This window comes from Arachis duranensis, chromosome 6 (assembly GCF_000817695.3).
Source record: "Arachis duranensis cultivar V14167 chromosome 6, aradu.V14167.gnm2.J7QH, whole genome shotgun sequence".
NCBI classification, from domain to species: Eukaryota; Viridiplantae; Streptophyta; class Magnoliopsida; order Fabales; family Fabaceae; genus Arachis; species Arachis duranensis.
The window spans coordinates 23161956-23180311 of record NC_029777.3 but is presented as its reverse complement, the minus strand read 5'-3'; the positions used below and the strand labels follow the sequence as shown (position 1 = coordinate 23180311).

Below are 18356 nucleotides of genomic sequence, written 5' to 3'. Positions count from 1 at the left end.
TTTTACTAGTCAAATTTAACTTAAAAAAATTAATTATCCTTATAAAATTAAATTTGACCTATTAATTATCATTTTCTAATTTATTTTTGTTTTTTTTACTGTTGGGCATGCCTCACGAATAGTTATTAAGTCGTGGTTCAATATTTTGAGAAATAAATTATAAAATAGCAAAAAAATTAATTTACCAAAAACCAAATTTTTACATATAACGTAATACTATATTTATATAATTTAATTTATTGAGCTATCCACACACATTGCGATACTTAAAACACACATCTGATAAAAATTAAAAGGTTTAATTAATCTATTGGTTACTATAATTTCACTAAATTTTTAATTAGATCTCTATATTTTTTTTTAATTGGATTTTTATACTATTTTTAATATTATAATGAGATCCTTTCTAATATAAAAAGTGTTAGAGTTAACTGAATATTTCTTCATAAATTAAAGATATTCATAATTAAAAATCTAACTAAATCTTTAATTACATATATTTTAAAAAAAATATTCTAATAATTTTAACGTTTTTGATATAAAAATAACCTAATTATAAAATTAAAAATAATATAAAAATTTAATTAAAAAATATAAAAATTTAATTAAAAATTTAGTAAAATTATAAATAACAATAGAATAATTAAACCAAACTAAAAAGATGCTCAAATAGATTTTATTGACATTTGACACATTAATGTTGGAAGGAGAGGAATGAATAACTAACTAATACTATGAGTGTCTGAGCTCCAACGATAACACCCGCCTTTCAAATCCAATCCAATAATCCAAAGACAAAAGATCAGAAATCCATTGTCCCATAAATCCCTCATCTTCTCACTTCTACAGCCCAAAAAACGGTTACACCCAGTAATGATGAGGGATTTCGTCATCCTTGGTTCATCCATTGTCACTCCTCCTCCGAATCCCCCATCTTCTTCTTCATCTTCAACGCCATCAACCACTCCTTCTCGCTCCCACCGCCACCGCCACCACCACCACAAGCCGAAGCTCACTCCTTCGCATTCGCATTCTTCCTCTATCTCCTGCACTCTCCAAGCCCCCCTCAACCACTATATCCATGTCCACGAGAATGCTTCCGAATTTGTTCATTCTCTGAACGTTAAGCTCCTCGCGAAGGAGGTTCTGGCGGGTATTCGAGGTAGGAAGGTTCGGGCTGTGATTGATTCTCTCAAGAGAGTTCAGGAGCTTGGTGGCGTCTCCTCCTTATCCTCCCATTTTGATGGACATGCCATGGATCTCTTCTCTAAGGAGTGTCGCCGCTTGGTCAAATCCGGTCAACTTGAGGAAGCTGTTCAATTCATGGAGGTTCTCGCACGTAAATTTTTTTTTTCAAGATACTAATCTCTAATTCTTTCTTGTTAAATTTTCTGTGAACACCGTGCACTTGAAACACAATGCAGGATCAGTCGTATCCAAAAGATGTAACGGAAGCAGCTTAAGATGATGATGTTAGCATTGATATCTGATTACACACTAATAGTGATGTTAATTTGATACCAACTAGATCTTAGTGAATAACAAGAGTTTTTGTGTTACAATCAGGGACAATCCAAAATCTAACAACGATAACACCCTTCAATGGAGGATACCTTGAGAAACTAGAGGAAACAAAACAAAAAAAAGGAGAAAGCAATTAAAGGGGATGTTTAATATTTACTTTTTTATAAACACAGCATTTATCTAGTAATTGATTAAATTTTCTCTATATGGATAGACAACCTTACTGGTTTGGTAATGTTCTTATTCCCATGTTCATGTTTCCATGTGTTTATAGAACACATTGTTAATAAAATTTTGACCGAGTTCTATAGATACAAGAACAAGTCATTAAGAAATTCACACATGAATTTTTCTCCTTCAGATTTCCAGTTGTCAGTCAGAGAACTTGTTCAGCCGTTGGACATAATAAAACAGTGTGTTTGTAATCAAGATCCAGATTTAGCTGTGAGGTATGTATTTATAATGTTTTGAGAAAAGATTTTTTATTTCTAATTTTGTAACGATGATGAAATTAATTGGTGTTGTCTTTGATGATTAATCAATAGCTCTGTTCATTTTTTATGTGTGCCATTAATTTATATTTCCTGATCCATTACTTCCATTGGTGTTCCTAATAGTTAATATCGGTTAGCAATCTATATGATCAGGTTTTATATGACTGCATTTGCATCTTTCAGGTATGCATGTCTTCTTCCACATGCACATATACTATTCTGCAACATTATAAGTGAATTTGGAAAAAGAAGGGATTTAGTTTCTGCTTTGAAAGCATACGAAGCAGTGAAGAAAAACTTGGATAACCCCAATATGTACATATACCGGGCAATAATTGATGCTTGTGGCCTTTGTGGTGATTTCATGAAATCTAGGTACATATATGAGGTATCTTCCAATCGGTTACATTCTCTTCCTTCAACTTGTCTTCAAAGACTTAAATTAAGGGCTTACATGAAGATATATAGTTTAATTTTAGTGTTTCACTCCGAGACACAGTTCTTGGCAAATTCCATTTGCAATCTATATCATTCTATGTATTTATCTTAGAATTTCAAAAATGTTGTATAAATTTTGTTCTTCTTTAAAATATAAATAAACTATGATCTTAGACATAATTCTTGGCAAATTCTATGACGATGATGTTCGGTGACAAGATAGCATTCATATGCAATGTCTGATGCAGGACTTACTCAATCAGAAGATTACTCCAAATATATACGTGTTCAACAGTCTCATGAATGTGAATACCCATGATCTTAGCTACACCTTAAATCTGTATCAGAATATGCAGGTAACGTTCCTTCTATCACCTTAAATCATGCCATTTATATTTATCCTTTCCATTTAGTTTCCCTTGAAGGATGAGAAGAGAATGCTAGTTAGATTTTATTCTGAATTTCATCCGAGTAAACAATTCATAGTGGCTAAACCTTTAAAATCCAGAATCTTGGTCTGAAGCCAGACATGACATCTTATAATATCCTACTCAAAGCATGCTGTGTTGCTGGAAGAGTTGATCTGGCCCAAGACATTTACAGGGAACTTAAGCAATTGGAATCAGCAGGATGGCTGAAATTAGATGTTTTCACCTACAGCACGATTATAAAGGTACATTGCGGTGCATCAACAGAATCACCATTGTTTTATCAATTTAGCAAAACATGATATCTGGCATATCCTGACCTGTAGGAATTTCAGGTCTTTGCAGATGCAAAATTGTGGCAAATGGCTCTAAAAATCAAGCAGGATATGCTCTCCGCCGGTGTTTCTCTTAATACTGTTGCGTGGTCGTCATTAATCAATGCCTGCGCACATGCAGGGCTTGTAGAGCAGGCAATTCAATTGTTCGAAGAAATGCTTTTGGCCGACTGCGAGCCTAATACGCAATGCTTTAACATCATTTTACATGCATGTGTTGAAGCATGTCAGTATGACCGAGCTTTTCGCTTGTTCTATTCTTGGAAGGGAAATAAGATGTTGGGGTCCTTTGGTGAAGGGAACAATAGCAAGTTAGAGCATGGGGACACGCAGACTGCTATTACCGCGCCAAACAGCATTTCTAGGCCGCATATCTTGAGTTTTGCTGAGAGATTCCCTTTCACACCAACTATAGCAACATATAATATTTTGCTGAAGGCTTGTGGTACTGATTACTACCATGCTAAAGCATTAATCACTGAGATGAAAAAAGTAGGTCTTTCCCCAAATTATATAAGCTGGTCCATTTTGATAGATATATGTGGCGGATCAGATAACGTGGGAGGTGCCATCGAGGTAAAAAAAAATTAGATAAAAAATAAAGTTCTCTCAATGATTTTCATTGCACAATGTTTTGAGAAGCAGTTCAGTCAAAGTAATATATGGTCATGGTTGATGCAATTTGCATAATTGCATTAGAATTGTATTAGGATGGTCTTTTTATCATGTTGGACTTCTATGTAGTGCTTGAATATATATAGTCGCACTCGCACCACACACCAACAAAACATTTACTGGACACAATACTATAGCTGTTAGATAAGTGATGTGTGGTGGACTTTCAAAATTGTCATGTTTAATGATATTTATAGATTAAGTGACTTCCGTACTAAGCCTAATAATATATTATGATAATGCTATTTGTTTATCTGATCGAATGTCTTTGTTCCCATACAGATTCTGAAGATCATGTTTGATGCTGGAATTAAACCTGATGTTGTTGCATATACTACAGCCATAAAGGTTCAAAGTTTTTTCTCTCAAAATGAGGCCCAATTTTTAAAATTAATTGTAATATTGAAGAGAACATTTTTCACTACTGTAAAATTACATGGCCATTGACACGGGAAATTTACGTTTTTGTTTACAGGTCTGTGTAGAAAGTAAGAATTTTAAGCAAGGATTGATGCTATATGAAGAAATGAAAACATATGAGATACATCCAAATTGGGTGAGGATGCCTATAGACTGCAGTTGTTTGTTATGGTTCTGTCGTCCACAAAATGATAAACTGACATGGCTATGTCCTAAATGGAATTTGCATGAGGCTGCAGTAAGATTATACTTCCATAAAATCAAACTAAAAGATGAATAGAACATTGGGTATAATAAAAGAAATGGCAGTTGATGAATGATGAACTATAGAATAAATACATATCTGAAAAAGGTGGGAATCACAACTTCTTTTGTGATCTATGGAGAACAAAAGTATATTTCATCAACTTAATCCTATTGGTTTTGATAATTGTCTTCTCAGGTGACATATAACACACTACTAAGGGCACGCAACAGATACGGATCCGTACTTGAGGTGCAACAATGCTTGACCATATACCAGGATATGCGAAAAGCAGGGTATGCTATATTCTACTTTCATAGCAAGTAGCATACTAATTATCTTTTCCAAGTTATGTGTCTCTCAAATGTTATGTATAACATGTCTGTTTCATTTTAAATCACGTGTTAGAAATTAGAAACTTCTAGCACGATGGAACATAAGAGATTTCTGGTTATAGCTTTCAAGAGTAATGGCAAAAAAGTATTGTTAGCAGCTTAAATACTATGAACTATTATCTATGCAGTAATATTTTTCTACATTCAGCTTTAAACTAAATAGCATGTTTACTGCTTCAGGTACAAACCCAATGATTACTATCTGGAAGAACTTATTGAGGAGTGGTGTGAAGGAGTGATACAAGATAACAGCAAGATCCAAAGAGAATTTTCTTCCAGCAATTTCTCTGAATTAGAGAGACCCCCGAGTTTACTTCTTGAAAAGATTGCGGCACACCTGTTAAAGAGGGTAGCTGACATCCTAGCTATTGATGTTCAAGGACTCACAAAGGTTGTTATCAGTTGCTTTCTCTAGAGTTCGCCCCACAATTTTCTCGAACTGTTTTAAGTTTCCCTCGATTTTAATGTATTAGTTTATGCCTTTAACCATCAAACTGTATCAACAGGTTGAAGCTCGCTTGGTTATTCTTGCAGTTCTTAGAATGATCAAAGAAAACTATAGTTCAGGTACGAATGGAATATTTTGTATATTTGATTTATAATTCTATTCTGTACGTGGCAATTGGAAAGCTCGTTTTGCATGGTTGCTTGTCCGCGTAGCCAATCATATGAACTCAACCATTCATATTCACTGTTGGCCTTTATGATAACAGGACATTCTGTGAATGATGACATTTTGATCATCATAGGAGCTACAAAGGCAGATGAAACTCCATCCCAGCACATATTAGAAGTGCAAGAGGCAATCATAAAACTTCTTCAGAATGAATTGGGCCTTGAAATTTTTCCAGCTAAAACCAGGTTTGCACTAAGTGACACATCAAAGTTAGAAATCCCTAACCTTACAAATCTCAGCATAGAAGCACTACCAGGAGAGAAGGCATTAACCACAACAAGAAGGCCTGCAGTTCTACATAGGTTGAAGGTCACCAAGAAATCTTTGTATGGTTGGTTGCATAGGAAACTAAGCATTAAATAGTATTTGAATTTTGTACAAATATGTGTCTTATTTCCCCTCATTGCAACTTTTGATCTTTGTATATAGCATCTGGACTTATGAATATATATGCATGTATCAATGGCAAATGTATAATTTCATTAATTTGTAAAACAATGTATGATACGTAGTGTCATGGAATAGAACTATAATTATCTCTTCTTTCTATTTTTATTTTATTTTCTCTCCTAAAATTGTCAGAGTCAGAGATAGAATATTCATTGTGATACAACTCAGCAACTAACTCTTCCAACAATATGAAGAACAAAAGGGAAGAGGCCAATTTATTTGACATGGAAAAATCTTATATACAAGATTTTGAAACCAACAAAATGTTAAAACTATCCTAAGGGTAATACTGTCATATATTCCAAATTGTGTACTGTAATTTGGTGAATGTCTAATAACTGAACCTCAAGGCAAAGCTACTGATCAGTGCAAGAAGCAAAAGAGTATGATGTACAATAGTGCCTTGTGATCATGAAGCAAGATTGATAAAAAGCAGTGAAAGAGGGGCTCCATCTTTTGTTTCTTCAGGAACAACATGCTGCTAAGATATCTTCAATTTCTGGATCATCACCTGCTTCTCTGTCCTAGTCACATTAAAATAGTTCATATGGTTATGTCAGATAAATGTGAACACATATGCTGCTGATTCATACTAATTGCAGCCATAATATCAGGTAAAATATATCCATGATTCAGGTAAAGGGGGTTCCAGATACCTTGTGAACATATGAGATATTATTTTTCCCAGGACCTGCAACTATGATTCCTCCTTGTTTCCTGACACAATACCAAGTTCATAATATATGAGAAGTTATGTATTCAGGCTGGCCAAACAAAGTGTCTTCATAATCAACTAGATCATATTTGGGTTGCACTAGCCGAAGCTGGGATAACCATTTGTCCGAGAAATTCTCAAGTGCTCTTGGGGCACCACGTGTATTGCATTCACAACCAATGAAAAGATTGGCATAACCAAATAGTGTGATCACAGATATAATTTACATACCAGCCCCCTCTGGTAACAGTATCTTTTTCAAATGAAAGCTTCCAATCTTGCCGATAGCCTTCCATATATAATTGTATTATCTTAAGACCTGCCTGCAGTGTAACGACTAAAGTTAACATAAAAGATCCAAAAATCTCAGTTTCATTGGTGCTTCATCCACTTTTCTGGTGGTTTCAGACTTACTTTGGGGGTAAATGTGGTCAAAACTCCAGAAACAAATTTTAAGGCCTCATATGATGAATGATTGGGGTCTGCATAGATTTCTGGAAGAGAAAGCACAGACTTTTCAAAATGCTAAAATAAGATGTCTAAAATACTACAACTATTACTAGGCCGAAAGCATTAGGCCAGCAGCAAGGTACCTCCTTCGAATTTCATTTGCTTGGCAAAGGTTCTGGCCTGTAACACACAATTCCAGCATACTCAGATGGTTGCAGCCTTGCAGAAAATCAATACTTGCAAAGTTCGAGACTGAGAGTAGAATCAAGTAAAGTGCAGCATAGTGCCCCAATTTACAAATTCACAAAGAAAATAAAATTGAAGACACAGGAAACCCACAAGCCAAAAACACCAAACACTCTCTACAATTCTTCTGACAAACCTGTTCAATGTTCCCAGGTCCAATCAATACAAGTGCCACACCAGAAGCATCCATTATATCCTGTTGAAAGAGCATAAGCATAAGCACAAGTCTTGCTGACACACAACTTCTCTTTTCCTACTAAAAAAAACTTTAATTGTCAGCCATGTTAGATAATTGGAGTTATTTTTGGCCTTCTACCATGACAAGAATTAAGGAGGATATACAGTAAGTTACAGAAAGTATAATGCTATTAACATGCTAGAGGGGCAAAACCAAGGGTTAATGACAAGAATCAAATGAATTTCGGTACAAGGTCACTATGCAATTTACCTAAGACCAGTACGGAAAGACAAGAATTAAATGAATGTAATATTGAATCAACATTTAGCATATAGTTAATTTCACCTTCTTGGATGCAAGGTAATCAGCCCTTTTGCGACAAAGCACACATCTGCGAATGTACACACACAGAAAGACATGACTTATGAGATTTGTAAGTATAATACCCACACTTAATTGGTCCTAGGATCACTCAATTATATAAATGACGCTATCATATTTTTCATCTCTCAAACTCACTAACACTCATAATAATAAGGAGAGAATTTTTTGAAACAAACACCAAATATTTTGGTTCATAGAGAGATAGATAACAACATACATACATATAAAGCCTTTATATAGGCAAACCTTCATAATAAAATAATAATTCTTATAACAACTAAGCACTAGTTGTCATAATTTAAGAAACATGTAGAAACTTTTACTAGTCAATTTCTTGTTTAATTTGCTTCAAATTCTTACTCAATCAATCTTGAAGCTTCCAATTCATGATTCTTAATTCTTCTAATATGGAGATGATGAGTGCAACTTGTATTCAATTTCAATTCAATTTGATTTTGAACTTCTTCAATGCTCTAGTATGTTGTAGTTGTACTACTTTCTTGAATATTCTTGATTTAATTTTCTAACATTGCCTCCCTTAAATCAAGCTTGTAGAGTTTATCATTCCAAGCATCTTCTTCAACTTGTAAAATAACTCGGTCTTCAATGGTTTTGTAAATATATCTGCAGCTTGTTCTTCAGTTGGACAGTACTCGATCACAACTTCTTTCTCATTTACCAATTTTCTAATTTTATGAACCCGAATATCAATATGCTTCGATCTTCCATGAAATATTGGATTTTTGCAAAGTGCAATAGCTGACTTGTTATCACAAAATATTATTGTTGGAGTACTTTATTTCTCGTTCAATTCCTCAAAAATTCTTCTTAGCCAAACTGCTTGCATTGCACAACTTACGGTTGCTATATATTCTGCTTCTGCTGTAGAGAGTGCTACTACTGGTTGTTTCTTTGATGACCATGAAATTGCACCAGAACCAAGATGAAATACAAATCCTGAAGTACTTTTTCTTGTTTCTATATCTCCAGCCCAATCACTATCAGTGTAACCAACAAGGTTTATTTCATTAGTATTCTCATAATAAATTCCATCATTCAAAGTACCTTTGATATATCGAAGAATTCTTTTTGTTGCTTGCAAATGGTTGGTATAAGGCTCCTCCATAAATCTGCAAGCAAACCAACTCCAAACACAATATCTGGTCTAGTCGCAGTCAAGTACCTTAGACTTCCAATCAAGCTTTTTTAGTATGTGGGATTTACTGCTTTTCCTTTATCTTTTCTCAACAATTTGAACTTCTGCTCAATTTGAAATTTCTTCAGAATATCATTTGCATATTTCTTCTCAGAAATGAAAATTCCATCATCTCTTTGAACTAATTCAATGCCAAGAAAGTAAGACATCAAGCCTATTCTGTAATTTCAAAGTGCTTTATCATAGTCTCCCTAAATTCTGTAATTATTTTCAAATTGTTGCTAGTAAAGATTAAATCATCAACATAAAGACACACAATCAAGATATCTCCAGGTTCAACGAACTTGATATAAAGCGTATGTTCAAATGGACATCTTTTGAAACAATTCTGAATAAAATAAGAATCAATCTTCTTGTACCACGCTTTTGGTGGTTGCTTTAACCCGTACAAGGCTTTCTTCAACTTGTAAATTTTATCTTCTTTTCCAAGAACTTCATATCCTGCAGGTTACTCAGCATACACCTCTTCTTCTAAAATGTCATTTAGAAATGCAGACTTAACATTCATTTGATGTATCTTCTACTTATTTTGAGTCGAGAGTGAAATAATCATATGAATAGTATCTAACCTTGCAACAGGAGCAAATACTTCAAAACAATCAATACCTGGCTTTTGTTTGTATCCCTTTGCAAATAATCTTGCTTTGAAGCGATCAACTTCACCACTGGGTTTGTATTTAGTCTTGTAAACCCACTTTACTCCAATTGGCTTCTTATCTACTGGTAAATTTGTCAGCTCCCATGTGTCATTCTTCTCAATGGCATGAATCTCCTCATCCATTGCTTTCTTCCAATTATTGTCTTTAGAGGCTTCTTCAAAGTTCAACGGCTCACAGTCTGAAAATAGAGCAAAATTTATGATTTCTTCATCGGACGAATCGTTGTCATTGCCAACTTCATAATCTGCTAATTTAGCAGGTAGTCTCGACTCTTTTTGAGGTCTTCTAGATGATTCTGGTTGTTCAGTTGCATTTGGTTGTCTTTCTTCTTCATTAACACATGTATTTGAAATTATAATCAGCTGCTTTTCTGTCTTTGTGTTCCAATCCCACATGTCTTTCTCGTCAAACGTCACATCTCTGCTTATGATCACTTTCTTTGATTCTAGATTATATAGCTTGTTTGCTTTTGAGTCTGTGCTATAGCTGATAAAGATACACTTCTTGCCTTTGTCATCTAACTTCTTCCTTAGTTGATTTGGTACATGGGCATAAGCGATATACCCAAAGACTTTGAAATGATTAATGGAAGGCCGCTTTCTACTCCAAGCTTCCTCTGGAGTTTTATCACAAACACTTTTTGTTAGACAACTGTTTAAAATACAACTGCTGTTGCGACTACCTCTGTCCAAAATTCTTTAGGCATTTGTTTTGAGTTGAGCATGCATCTGACTATATCCATGATGGTTCTATTCTTTTTTTCACAACTCCATTTTGTTGAGAAGTATATCTAGTTGTTAGTTGGTGTTGAATTCTATGTTGTTTAAAGTATTCTAACATACAAGATATTCTGTTCTTTTGTCTGTTCTGAGAATTTTGATTTTATAGCCACTTTATTTTTCGACAAATACCTTGAATGTCTTAAAGACATCACATGCTTCTAATTTCTGCTTCAAAAAATATACCCATGTATATCTACTAAAATCATCAATAAAAGTGATAAAGTACCTGCTACCACCATTACTTGAAACTTCTACAGAACAAAGATCTGAATGTACAATTTCAAGTAATCTTCTAGCTCTCCATGACTTTCCTGTAGGGAATAGATCTCTGTGCTCTTTTCCCACTTTTATAATTTTCTGCAACGTGTGCTTGATTGTTATTCACCATTTTGAATCTGCAATCTGCTGCTTTGTATCTATACTTTTCACAATGAAAGCAGTTGAAATTGGCTCTTTCTTGATAAAAATTGCCTCGACCTCTTTCTCGGTTGACAGGCCTAAAATTTGTTCCACCTCTTCCTTGATTAGGTGGTGTAAAATTATTGTAACTTCCTTGGTTGTAATTGCCACGACCTCTACCTCTGAACTTCCTCTGCCTCTACTTTGAAAATTAAAATCACGACATCGTCCTTCTTGTGTATGACTTGATGCTGCAACATTGTTTAAATTCACTTGACTTTTCAGGGCTTCCTCGATTGATTTTTCTAATTTCTCCAGTATTCTACTGATGTAGCTTTCCATGAATCCTTGCAACTCTGTAATCGTCATGGTATCCATATCGTGAGACTCTATTATCGTAGTCACCACATGGTCATATTCATTGGCATGGTGCGAAGAATTTTCTCTACCACTTTGCTATCGGACATATCTTCTCCATAGATTCTCATTTTATTGACAAGATCTGTAACACGAGTAAAATATTGCTTAACAGTTTTTGAGCTAGACATCTCGTACTTGTCATATTCTCTTCTCAAAGACTGTAACTTTATTTTTTGAGCTTTATCTACGCATTTGTATAACAGTTTCAACGTGTTCCATGCTTCCTTTGCACTTTTGGCATTTGCTATTTTGCCAAACACCGTATAATCTACTTCTTGATGAATTTGAGATAGTGCCAATTGATCTCTCCTTTATTGGGCAGCATCTGCTCCTTCTTGCAAACCCAGTTCAATAAAATTTCATAGGTTCTGGGCCTTCAAATGGGTAGACATCAAAGTCTCCCAATAACTATAATCAAGTTTCCCATCTAACTTGGGACCGAACCACACAATATTAAAAGTGTTTGTCATACCGACTCTATGAATAAACAACTATCTGAGAACTCTCTCACACCTCACAAACTCTCAAACACGAGGTGCTTAATTAACCAGTTCTGATAAGTATAATATCCACACTTAATTGGTCTTAGGATCACTTACTCATATAAATAACGTTATCATATTTTTCATCTCTCAAACTCACTAATACTCATAATAATGAGAGAATTTTTTGAAACAAACACTAAGTATTTTGCTTCATGGAGAGATAAATAACAACATACATATGAAGTCTTTATATAAGCAAATCTTCATAATAAAATAATAATTCTTATAACAATTAAGCACTAGTTGTCATAATTCAAGAAACATGTAGAAATTTTGACTAGTCAATTCCTTATTTAATTTTACTTCAAATTTTTCATCATCAATTTTAAAGCTTCCAATTCATGATTCTTCGTTCTTCTAATATGGAGATGACAAGTGCAACTTGTATTCAATTCTAATTCAATTTGATTTTGAACTTTTTCAATGTTCTAGTATATTATAGTTGTACTATTTTCTTGAATATTCTTAATTTAATTTTTTAACAAGATTTCATTTTTCAGTTAATAATAATCAAACTCATAAACAAAAAGGGAAAAAGTTTTAAAAGATGAGGAGATAAATCACCCAAAGTGGCGTGCAAATGCCACAACGGCTTTCCTATCTTTCCACAAATCTGAAATCGGAACCTCCTTTCCATTCAAATCAAACACCTTAATTGAATCCAGTGAACTTGTAGTATCCTCATCCAACACCAGAGACTCAACTCCTGTTCAAATCCAACTATTGATCATTTAATTATCTTTTATTTATTTATTTGCTTTAGTTTAGAAGAATAAAAGACTAAAGAATAAGACAAAGCTTGCCTGAAGAAGAAGAAGCAGAGGGTGTGGTTGCATGGTGTCTGTTTGATGAGAGTTTGAGATTCTTAGAATATCTAAGATTTTGATTTGGTTTAACAGAGAGAGTGGGAGAGAAATGAATGGAAGAGTGATTTGTAGTTTGGTTAAGGTGAAGAGGATTGGAGAAAAGCGTTGTGTAGGCCATGGAACTTGGTCTCAGGAAGCAGAAACAAAGAGACTGATAAATCAAATGAGTAGAATAGTTTAGAAAGAAAGAAAGAAAATCCAACAAACGTGGCATATTCTGTGACATAAAAATTCTTTGGCATTAACAACTCCATCATCTTATTATTATCATTTATTTTAACTAACTTAAATTAAGTGGAAGTTATCCTCAATTATCTAATTTTTTATTTGGGTGTCATTGTTAAAAAAAAATTTATCTCTATATATATTTTAGTATATATGATAAATTTTTAATAAAAAAATAAAAATAAAAAAATAATTTTTTAAAAAATTACAATACAATTTAGGATAAAGTACTGTTTTAGTTTTTAATATTTGGAGTAAATTTTAATTTAGTTTCTAACATTTTAAATGTCTTATTTTAGTTCTAAAAATTTTTAAACACGTTCAATGTAGTCCTACCGTTAAATTTGACCATAATAAATTAATAATTAACAAGATGAGTGACATGAACGTTAATTAATGTTGCTAATTAAGTCACATCTTCTTTTTCAATAGGTTTAAAAAACATAACCAAAATCTTCTTGTAACACTTCTTCTCCTCAATTTTCTTTTTGTACAAAATTCTAAATTTTAACAATCAATCATCAACGCTTTAAAATCAAAGAAAAAATTTTTATATTAGTGATCATTGGTAAATTGATTTTACTTACGTATCAAAATCAAATGTTATTGGCGTTTCAATATGCGAATTGTTCGTGTCAAATTTAATGGTGAGACAATATTGAACTCATTTAAAAAAATTTTAGTATTGAACTAGGATGTTTGAAAAGATTTTTTGGATTAAAATAGAACGTTTGAAACGTTAAGAGCCAAATTAGTATTCGACCCGAATGTTGTGAACCAAAATAATACTTTATCCTACAATTTATTTTTTAAGCTTTTTACTTAAAAAAGATATTTTAACATAATAAATAAATAAATAATATTTTTATATTATTATATTTAAATATAATTGTTAGATAAAAAAATATTTTTGTTTTTGTCATACAAGACCAATCAAGTTGACTCAAACCCAACAAAAACCTACTTCAGATTAGAGAACGTGTAAACACGTACTCGTGCAACTGTTCAGTAGCACGAAAGTTAGTAGCACGAAAGTTAATATGAAAAACTTCATCGCTCTTGATCAAAACTAAAACAAACTTATTTCAATCATCGCTCAAAATCTCTCAAAATCTTCGCAAAAACTCAAGAAAATCTTAAAACTATGTTTGAAATCTTCACCAAGAATTACAAAAAGAGAATACAAAAAATTATTGAAAGTACTGTTTACTAGTCGTCCATTTTTTCACTTTTCTCTTTCCATTTTCAATCGCGAAATATTAGATAGTCAAATTTCTGTTTATTTAGTAGATTTATTTTGTGTTTTTGCGTTAAAGTAGATATTGCTGTTCTCATATACAATTCATTTGGTGATAATTGTGTTAAGTCAGTGTAAAAATGTTATTGCAATGTTTCTCACTTAATTTAACCTATATTTGCATGTGTATTGAGGGATTTGAATATGTTTTTGTGCATGTTTGAATGTTTGCATATTTTGAACTGAGTTCATGTGTAAAAATAAGTAACAACTTTTTGTGCATTTTGCCTTAATAGAGGTTCAATTAGTGTTGTTATCCTCTTTTTGTTATAAATAGGCAACACAATGTTGTTGTAGTACTTCTAATATTATTTTGTGCATATTTGAGTGATTTGCATGTGTTTTTGTCCATACTTGAGGGATTTGCATGTTTTGAAACTGAGTATAAGGGATTTGTTCATGAATTTGTTGTAACTATTTCATAGAATATTGTAATAGTACTTCTAGTGTCATTTTGTGTATGTTTGATTGATTTGCATATCTTTTTGAACTGAGATTGTGTGATGTAATCAAGAAACACTTTCAATGCATTTTATCTGAATTGAGGTACAATTGGTGCACTTGTCCTCTTTTTGTTGTAACTAGGCGACAAAATATTGTTGTAGTGCTTCTGGTGTCATTTTGTGCATGTTTGAGTGATTTGCATGTGTTTTTGTCCATGTTTGAGAGATTTGCATATTTTGAAATCGAGTTTGAGGGATTTGTTCATAAATTTGTTTTAACTATCCCACAGAATATTGTTGGAGTGCTTCTCGTGTCATTTTGTACATGTTTGATTTATTTGCAAGTCTTTTTGAATTGAGATTATGTGATGTAATCAAAAAATACTTTTAGTACATTTGGTGTAATTTTTAGCGCATTTTATGTGAATTGAGATACACTTGGTATTGTTGTTACCTATTAACCTAATTTTTTATTCTTTATAGAAAAAATGACAATTAAGAGAGTTGCTGAGAAGAGCACCACAAAAAGACCAAAATATCAAGTAAGCATATATATGTTAGAACAATCCATTTATGTTTTATAAATATAATTATGTAACATAATTTTTATTTATTTACAAAAAATTCATTATTTGAGGTGCTCCACAAGATCCATTTCTAATATGTTTAGCAAGATGAGTGATGACAAGAAAGTTATTGTCGAAGAATTGGAATTTTCTGTATGAAGCATATCCCAGCCTTAAATGTGCCACATAAGCTCCTGAAAGAATTTACATATTCATTTGATTTGTACAAAAGCACACTGGACGTGTGGTACGATATAATCTACATCACCCCTGATAAAGTAGGACATGCCATTGACTTAAATGCGTCTGGTAAAAATTTATTTTATAATATATTCTATAAATCAAATTTTGGTATTTTTTTTTTACATTATTTTCGTGTTATTGAAATCTTTTTGCTGGTGTTATAGGAAAGTGCTTTTCAAACAAAATTGTAATTAAAGAAGTTAATGAAGAGCAGAAGGAAGTTATTGAAAACTTCAAATGTTGTTCGTTGTCACTTTTGACAAAGTCTTTGATTGTCATGAGCGTTGATGGGCTAGAAAATTAGCTAAAATTTAAGAGGATATTCATCCTCTTCATCTAGAAGTGCTTCTTGTTGCCAACAACAATAAACAAAATTTTTTCAGTTTACATGCCACCCATTCTTCGTGTGGACACAATATGATGAGTCCATATTTAATGATAATTTTTTGCTTGAATTTGACGGATTTCATGACAAAAACTCACACTTATTCACCAAAATAGCATATTTTTATGATTTCTCTCTAATTTGAACATAAATGTGAAAACATGCGTTTTTCTGCTTAAGTTGATCATTTTAATTCCACTTTTATTCCATTCGATGCCTGATATGTTTGGTGAGTGATTCCAGGTCCAATAAGCAAGAATGGTTTGGTAGAAGTGGAAGGAAGCATGCAAAATGGGAGATTTCATGAAGAAAATAAAGGAGAAGCACTCAATCAAGTGTGCGTATGCACAACCCCTATGCGTACGCACAAGTGTAGAAATCAGCAAGTGTGTAAACGCACAACCTTCTGTGCGTACCACAAGTGAAAAAATCAGTAAGTGTGTGTTTGCACAAGTTCCAGCGCGTAACTTCATTAATGAAGCCCGTGGCTCGCAATTTTTGGGGCTTCTTGGCCCAATTTTGAGTGTGCTGAAGTTGGTTTGAAGCCTATATGAAGGGGACATCACCACATATCAAGGGGGGCCTCATTACACACATTAGATAGATAATTAGGAGTAGGAGTAGTGTAGAGTAGTTTTCTCTCAAATTCTCTCTTAGGGTTTATTTAATTTTATTGTAGCATTTTATATTTTAAGTTTTGATCTTGAATTTTGCTCATCTTCTTGTAAGTACTCTTTAATTCCTTTTTTTTTTTAATTTACATCACTCTTGCTACAATTTTCTCTTGTTCAAGCTACTTTGTTAATATATGCAATTTTGATTTCTTAAAGTTTTGATTGATGAATTTAATGTTTTATGATTTATACTTACTTGATTGAATTTCTATTGTTGATTTTGTGCATAGTTTGGTTTTAGTTTTCATTTTCCTTTACAATTTCTTATGTTTTACTTTTATGCCCACAAGGTATTTGTGAAAATGCCAATTATGAATTTTAAGTAGATTTTCACACCTTAGCTTGGGAATGAGTTCCTAGGATACTAGAGTCGTAATGTCCAACATTTAATGGTAATTCTTAGGTTGTTAGTTGATTATTGTTTCCATTGATGTTAGCTTTTTACTAAGTTAATTAGTAAGTTAGCTAGAACTTATGGATTAAGGTCAATTATGCTTGCTTGACTTACTCCTTGATGTTAAGAGTTGACAAAGTAAGATTAACTCATCATAGTTATCATAGTTGTGGTTATGACGATGATAGAATTCCTTAATTCTCATTCCCAAGTCAAGGATCTTTTACGCATTTACAGTATTTTCACTATGTTTTGATCTTGCTTTCTTTTGATTTGCATTAATTCCCTTTCTTGATCATTGGTTAGTTCTTTTATTTCTTAGTTATTTTAATCTTTTGTTCCTTGATTGAAAACCCCTTTCTCCCACAACCAAGAGTGTGACATCTTAATTGCATAGTCAGAGGGAGACAACTCGAGACTTCAAACTCCCGGTTTTTACTTGTTTTGGATTGTTACAAATCTTTGAATTAAACTTTAATTGAGAGGATCGATTGTTGGTTTGGACACTCGCAATGGAAGTTATTTTGTCTAGAAAATCCGTACCGATGTAAATCCTCATCATCACAATACAAGAATGAAATTTTGCTACTCACGTGCTCAACTTCATCATTAAAGGCATCAAATATCACAAATTGAAAAATAAATGTGCAATTGATGGCTGCCTCTTTGCACTGATGATCATATATTTTTATGAATTCACGTACAAGAATAAGCCGGTGGATAAAAATTCTAGACCACTGTGGGTGCAACATTGGACTAGGAATAGAAAGAAGTTCGTTAAAAGAATAGAAAGTAATGCAAAGCATGAAATGGTAACTCAACAAAAATCTTTTCCTTTAATTTTGGTTTATTTATTTTAAATATATTATGCTAAGTAATGTTTTTTTCTAGTTCAAGGTCTCGTAAGAAGAGCACAGCTAAAAGACCAATCAAATGAAGAAAAGAAGGAAAAAAAAAAGAAAAAACAAAAGAAAAAGACTCTTATATTGGACTCATCTTCAAAAAGTGAAAGTGATTCTAAGTATGATTCTGATTTTGAATATAACTCAAAGGAGACATCGAAGAGAAGAAAACAACATAAGAGAATGGCAAAGAAGTAATTATTATTTTTCAATGTCTTTTATAAATATTTATTCTCTTCATTTACCTCATGTGTTTATACTTTTCAGGATGGAATCCAAAACGAAGAA

The 18356-nt window shown here is 32.8% G+C and overlaps 2 protein-coding genes across 3 annotated transcripts; one reads left to right on the top strand and one right to left on the bottom strand.

The window, feature by feature from the left end:
• The first annotated feature begins 768 nt into the window (after nucleotides 1–768).
• Nucleotides 769–6170, top strand: LOC107493414 (pentatricopeptide repeat-containing protein At5g02830, chloroplastic). The gene is made up of 12 exons (XM_016114515.3): nucleotides 769–1339; nucleotides 1886–1973; nucleotides 2202–2406; nucleotides 2705–2812; nucleotides 2965–3129; nucleotides 3220–3795; nucleotides 4177–4242; nucleotides 4370–4450; nucleotides 4757–4854; nucleotides 5134–5344; nucleotides 5460–5520; nucleotides 5667–6170. Exons 1-12 carry the CDS (start codon nucleotides 874–876, stop codon nucleotides 5990–5992), a joined length of 2451 nt encoding a protein of 816 aa, XP_015970001.1. The 5' UTR covers nucleotides 769–873; the 3' UTR covers nucleotides 5993–6170.
• An 80-nt stretch (nucleotides 6171–6250) lies between these two features.
• On the bottom strand, nucleotides 6251–13132 carry LOC107493415 (thioredoxin-like protein AAED1, chloroplastic). 2 transcript variants are annotated; one of them, XM_021124587.2, is made up of 9 exons: nucleotides 12877–13132; nucleotides 12638–12779; nucleotides 8014–8059; nucleotides 7627–7686; nucleotides 7388–7424; nucleotides 7209–7288; nucleotides 7026–7117; nucleotides 6736–6796; nucleotides 6251–6598 (listed from the first exon to the last, which is right to left on the bottom strand). In XM_021124587.2, the coding sequence occupies exons 1-9, from the start codon at nucleotides 13055–13057 to the stop codon at nucleotides 6587–6589; spliced, it is 711 nt and encodes a 236-aa protein (XP_020980246.2). In that variant the 5' UTR covers nucleotides 13058–13132; the 3' UTR covers nucleotides 6251–6586. The 2 variants fall into 2 exon arrangements, with proteins under 2 accessions (XP_020980246.2, XP_015970002.2); XM_016114516.3 differs by having other exon boundaries at nucleotides 6251–6603; nucleotides 12877–13130.
• Nucleotides 13133–18356: the final 5224 nt, after the last annotated feature.

Coding starts and splice junctions, on each gene's coding strand:
- LOC107493414 (XM_016114515.3), top strand. CDS start 874: ATGATGAGGGATTTCGTCATCCTTGGTTCATCCATTGTCACTCCTCCT. Junction 1,340..1,885: donor ATTCATGGAGGTTCTCGCAC/GTAAATTTTTTT, acceptor TTTCTCCTTCAG/ATTTCCAGTTGTCAGTCAGA. Junction 3,796..4,176: donor ACGTGGGAGGTGCCATCGAG/GTAAAAAAAAAT, acceptor GTTCCCATACAG/ATTCTGAAGATCATGTTTGA.
- LOC107493415 (XM_016114516.3), bottom strand. CDS start 13,057: ATGGCCTACACAACGCTTTTCTCCAATCCTCTTCACCTTAACCAAACT. Junction 7,289..7,387: donor GCAAATGAAATTCGAAGGAG/GTACCTTGCTGC, acceptor TTTCTCTTCCAG/AAATCTATGCAGACCCCAAT. Junction 6,604..6,735: donor ATATCTCATATGTTCACAAG/GTATCTGGAACC, acceptor TAATGTGACTAG/GACAGAGAAGCAGGTGATGA.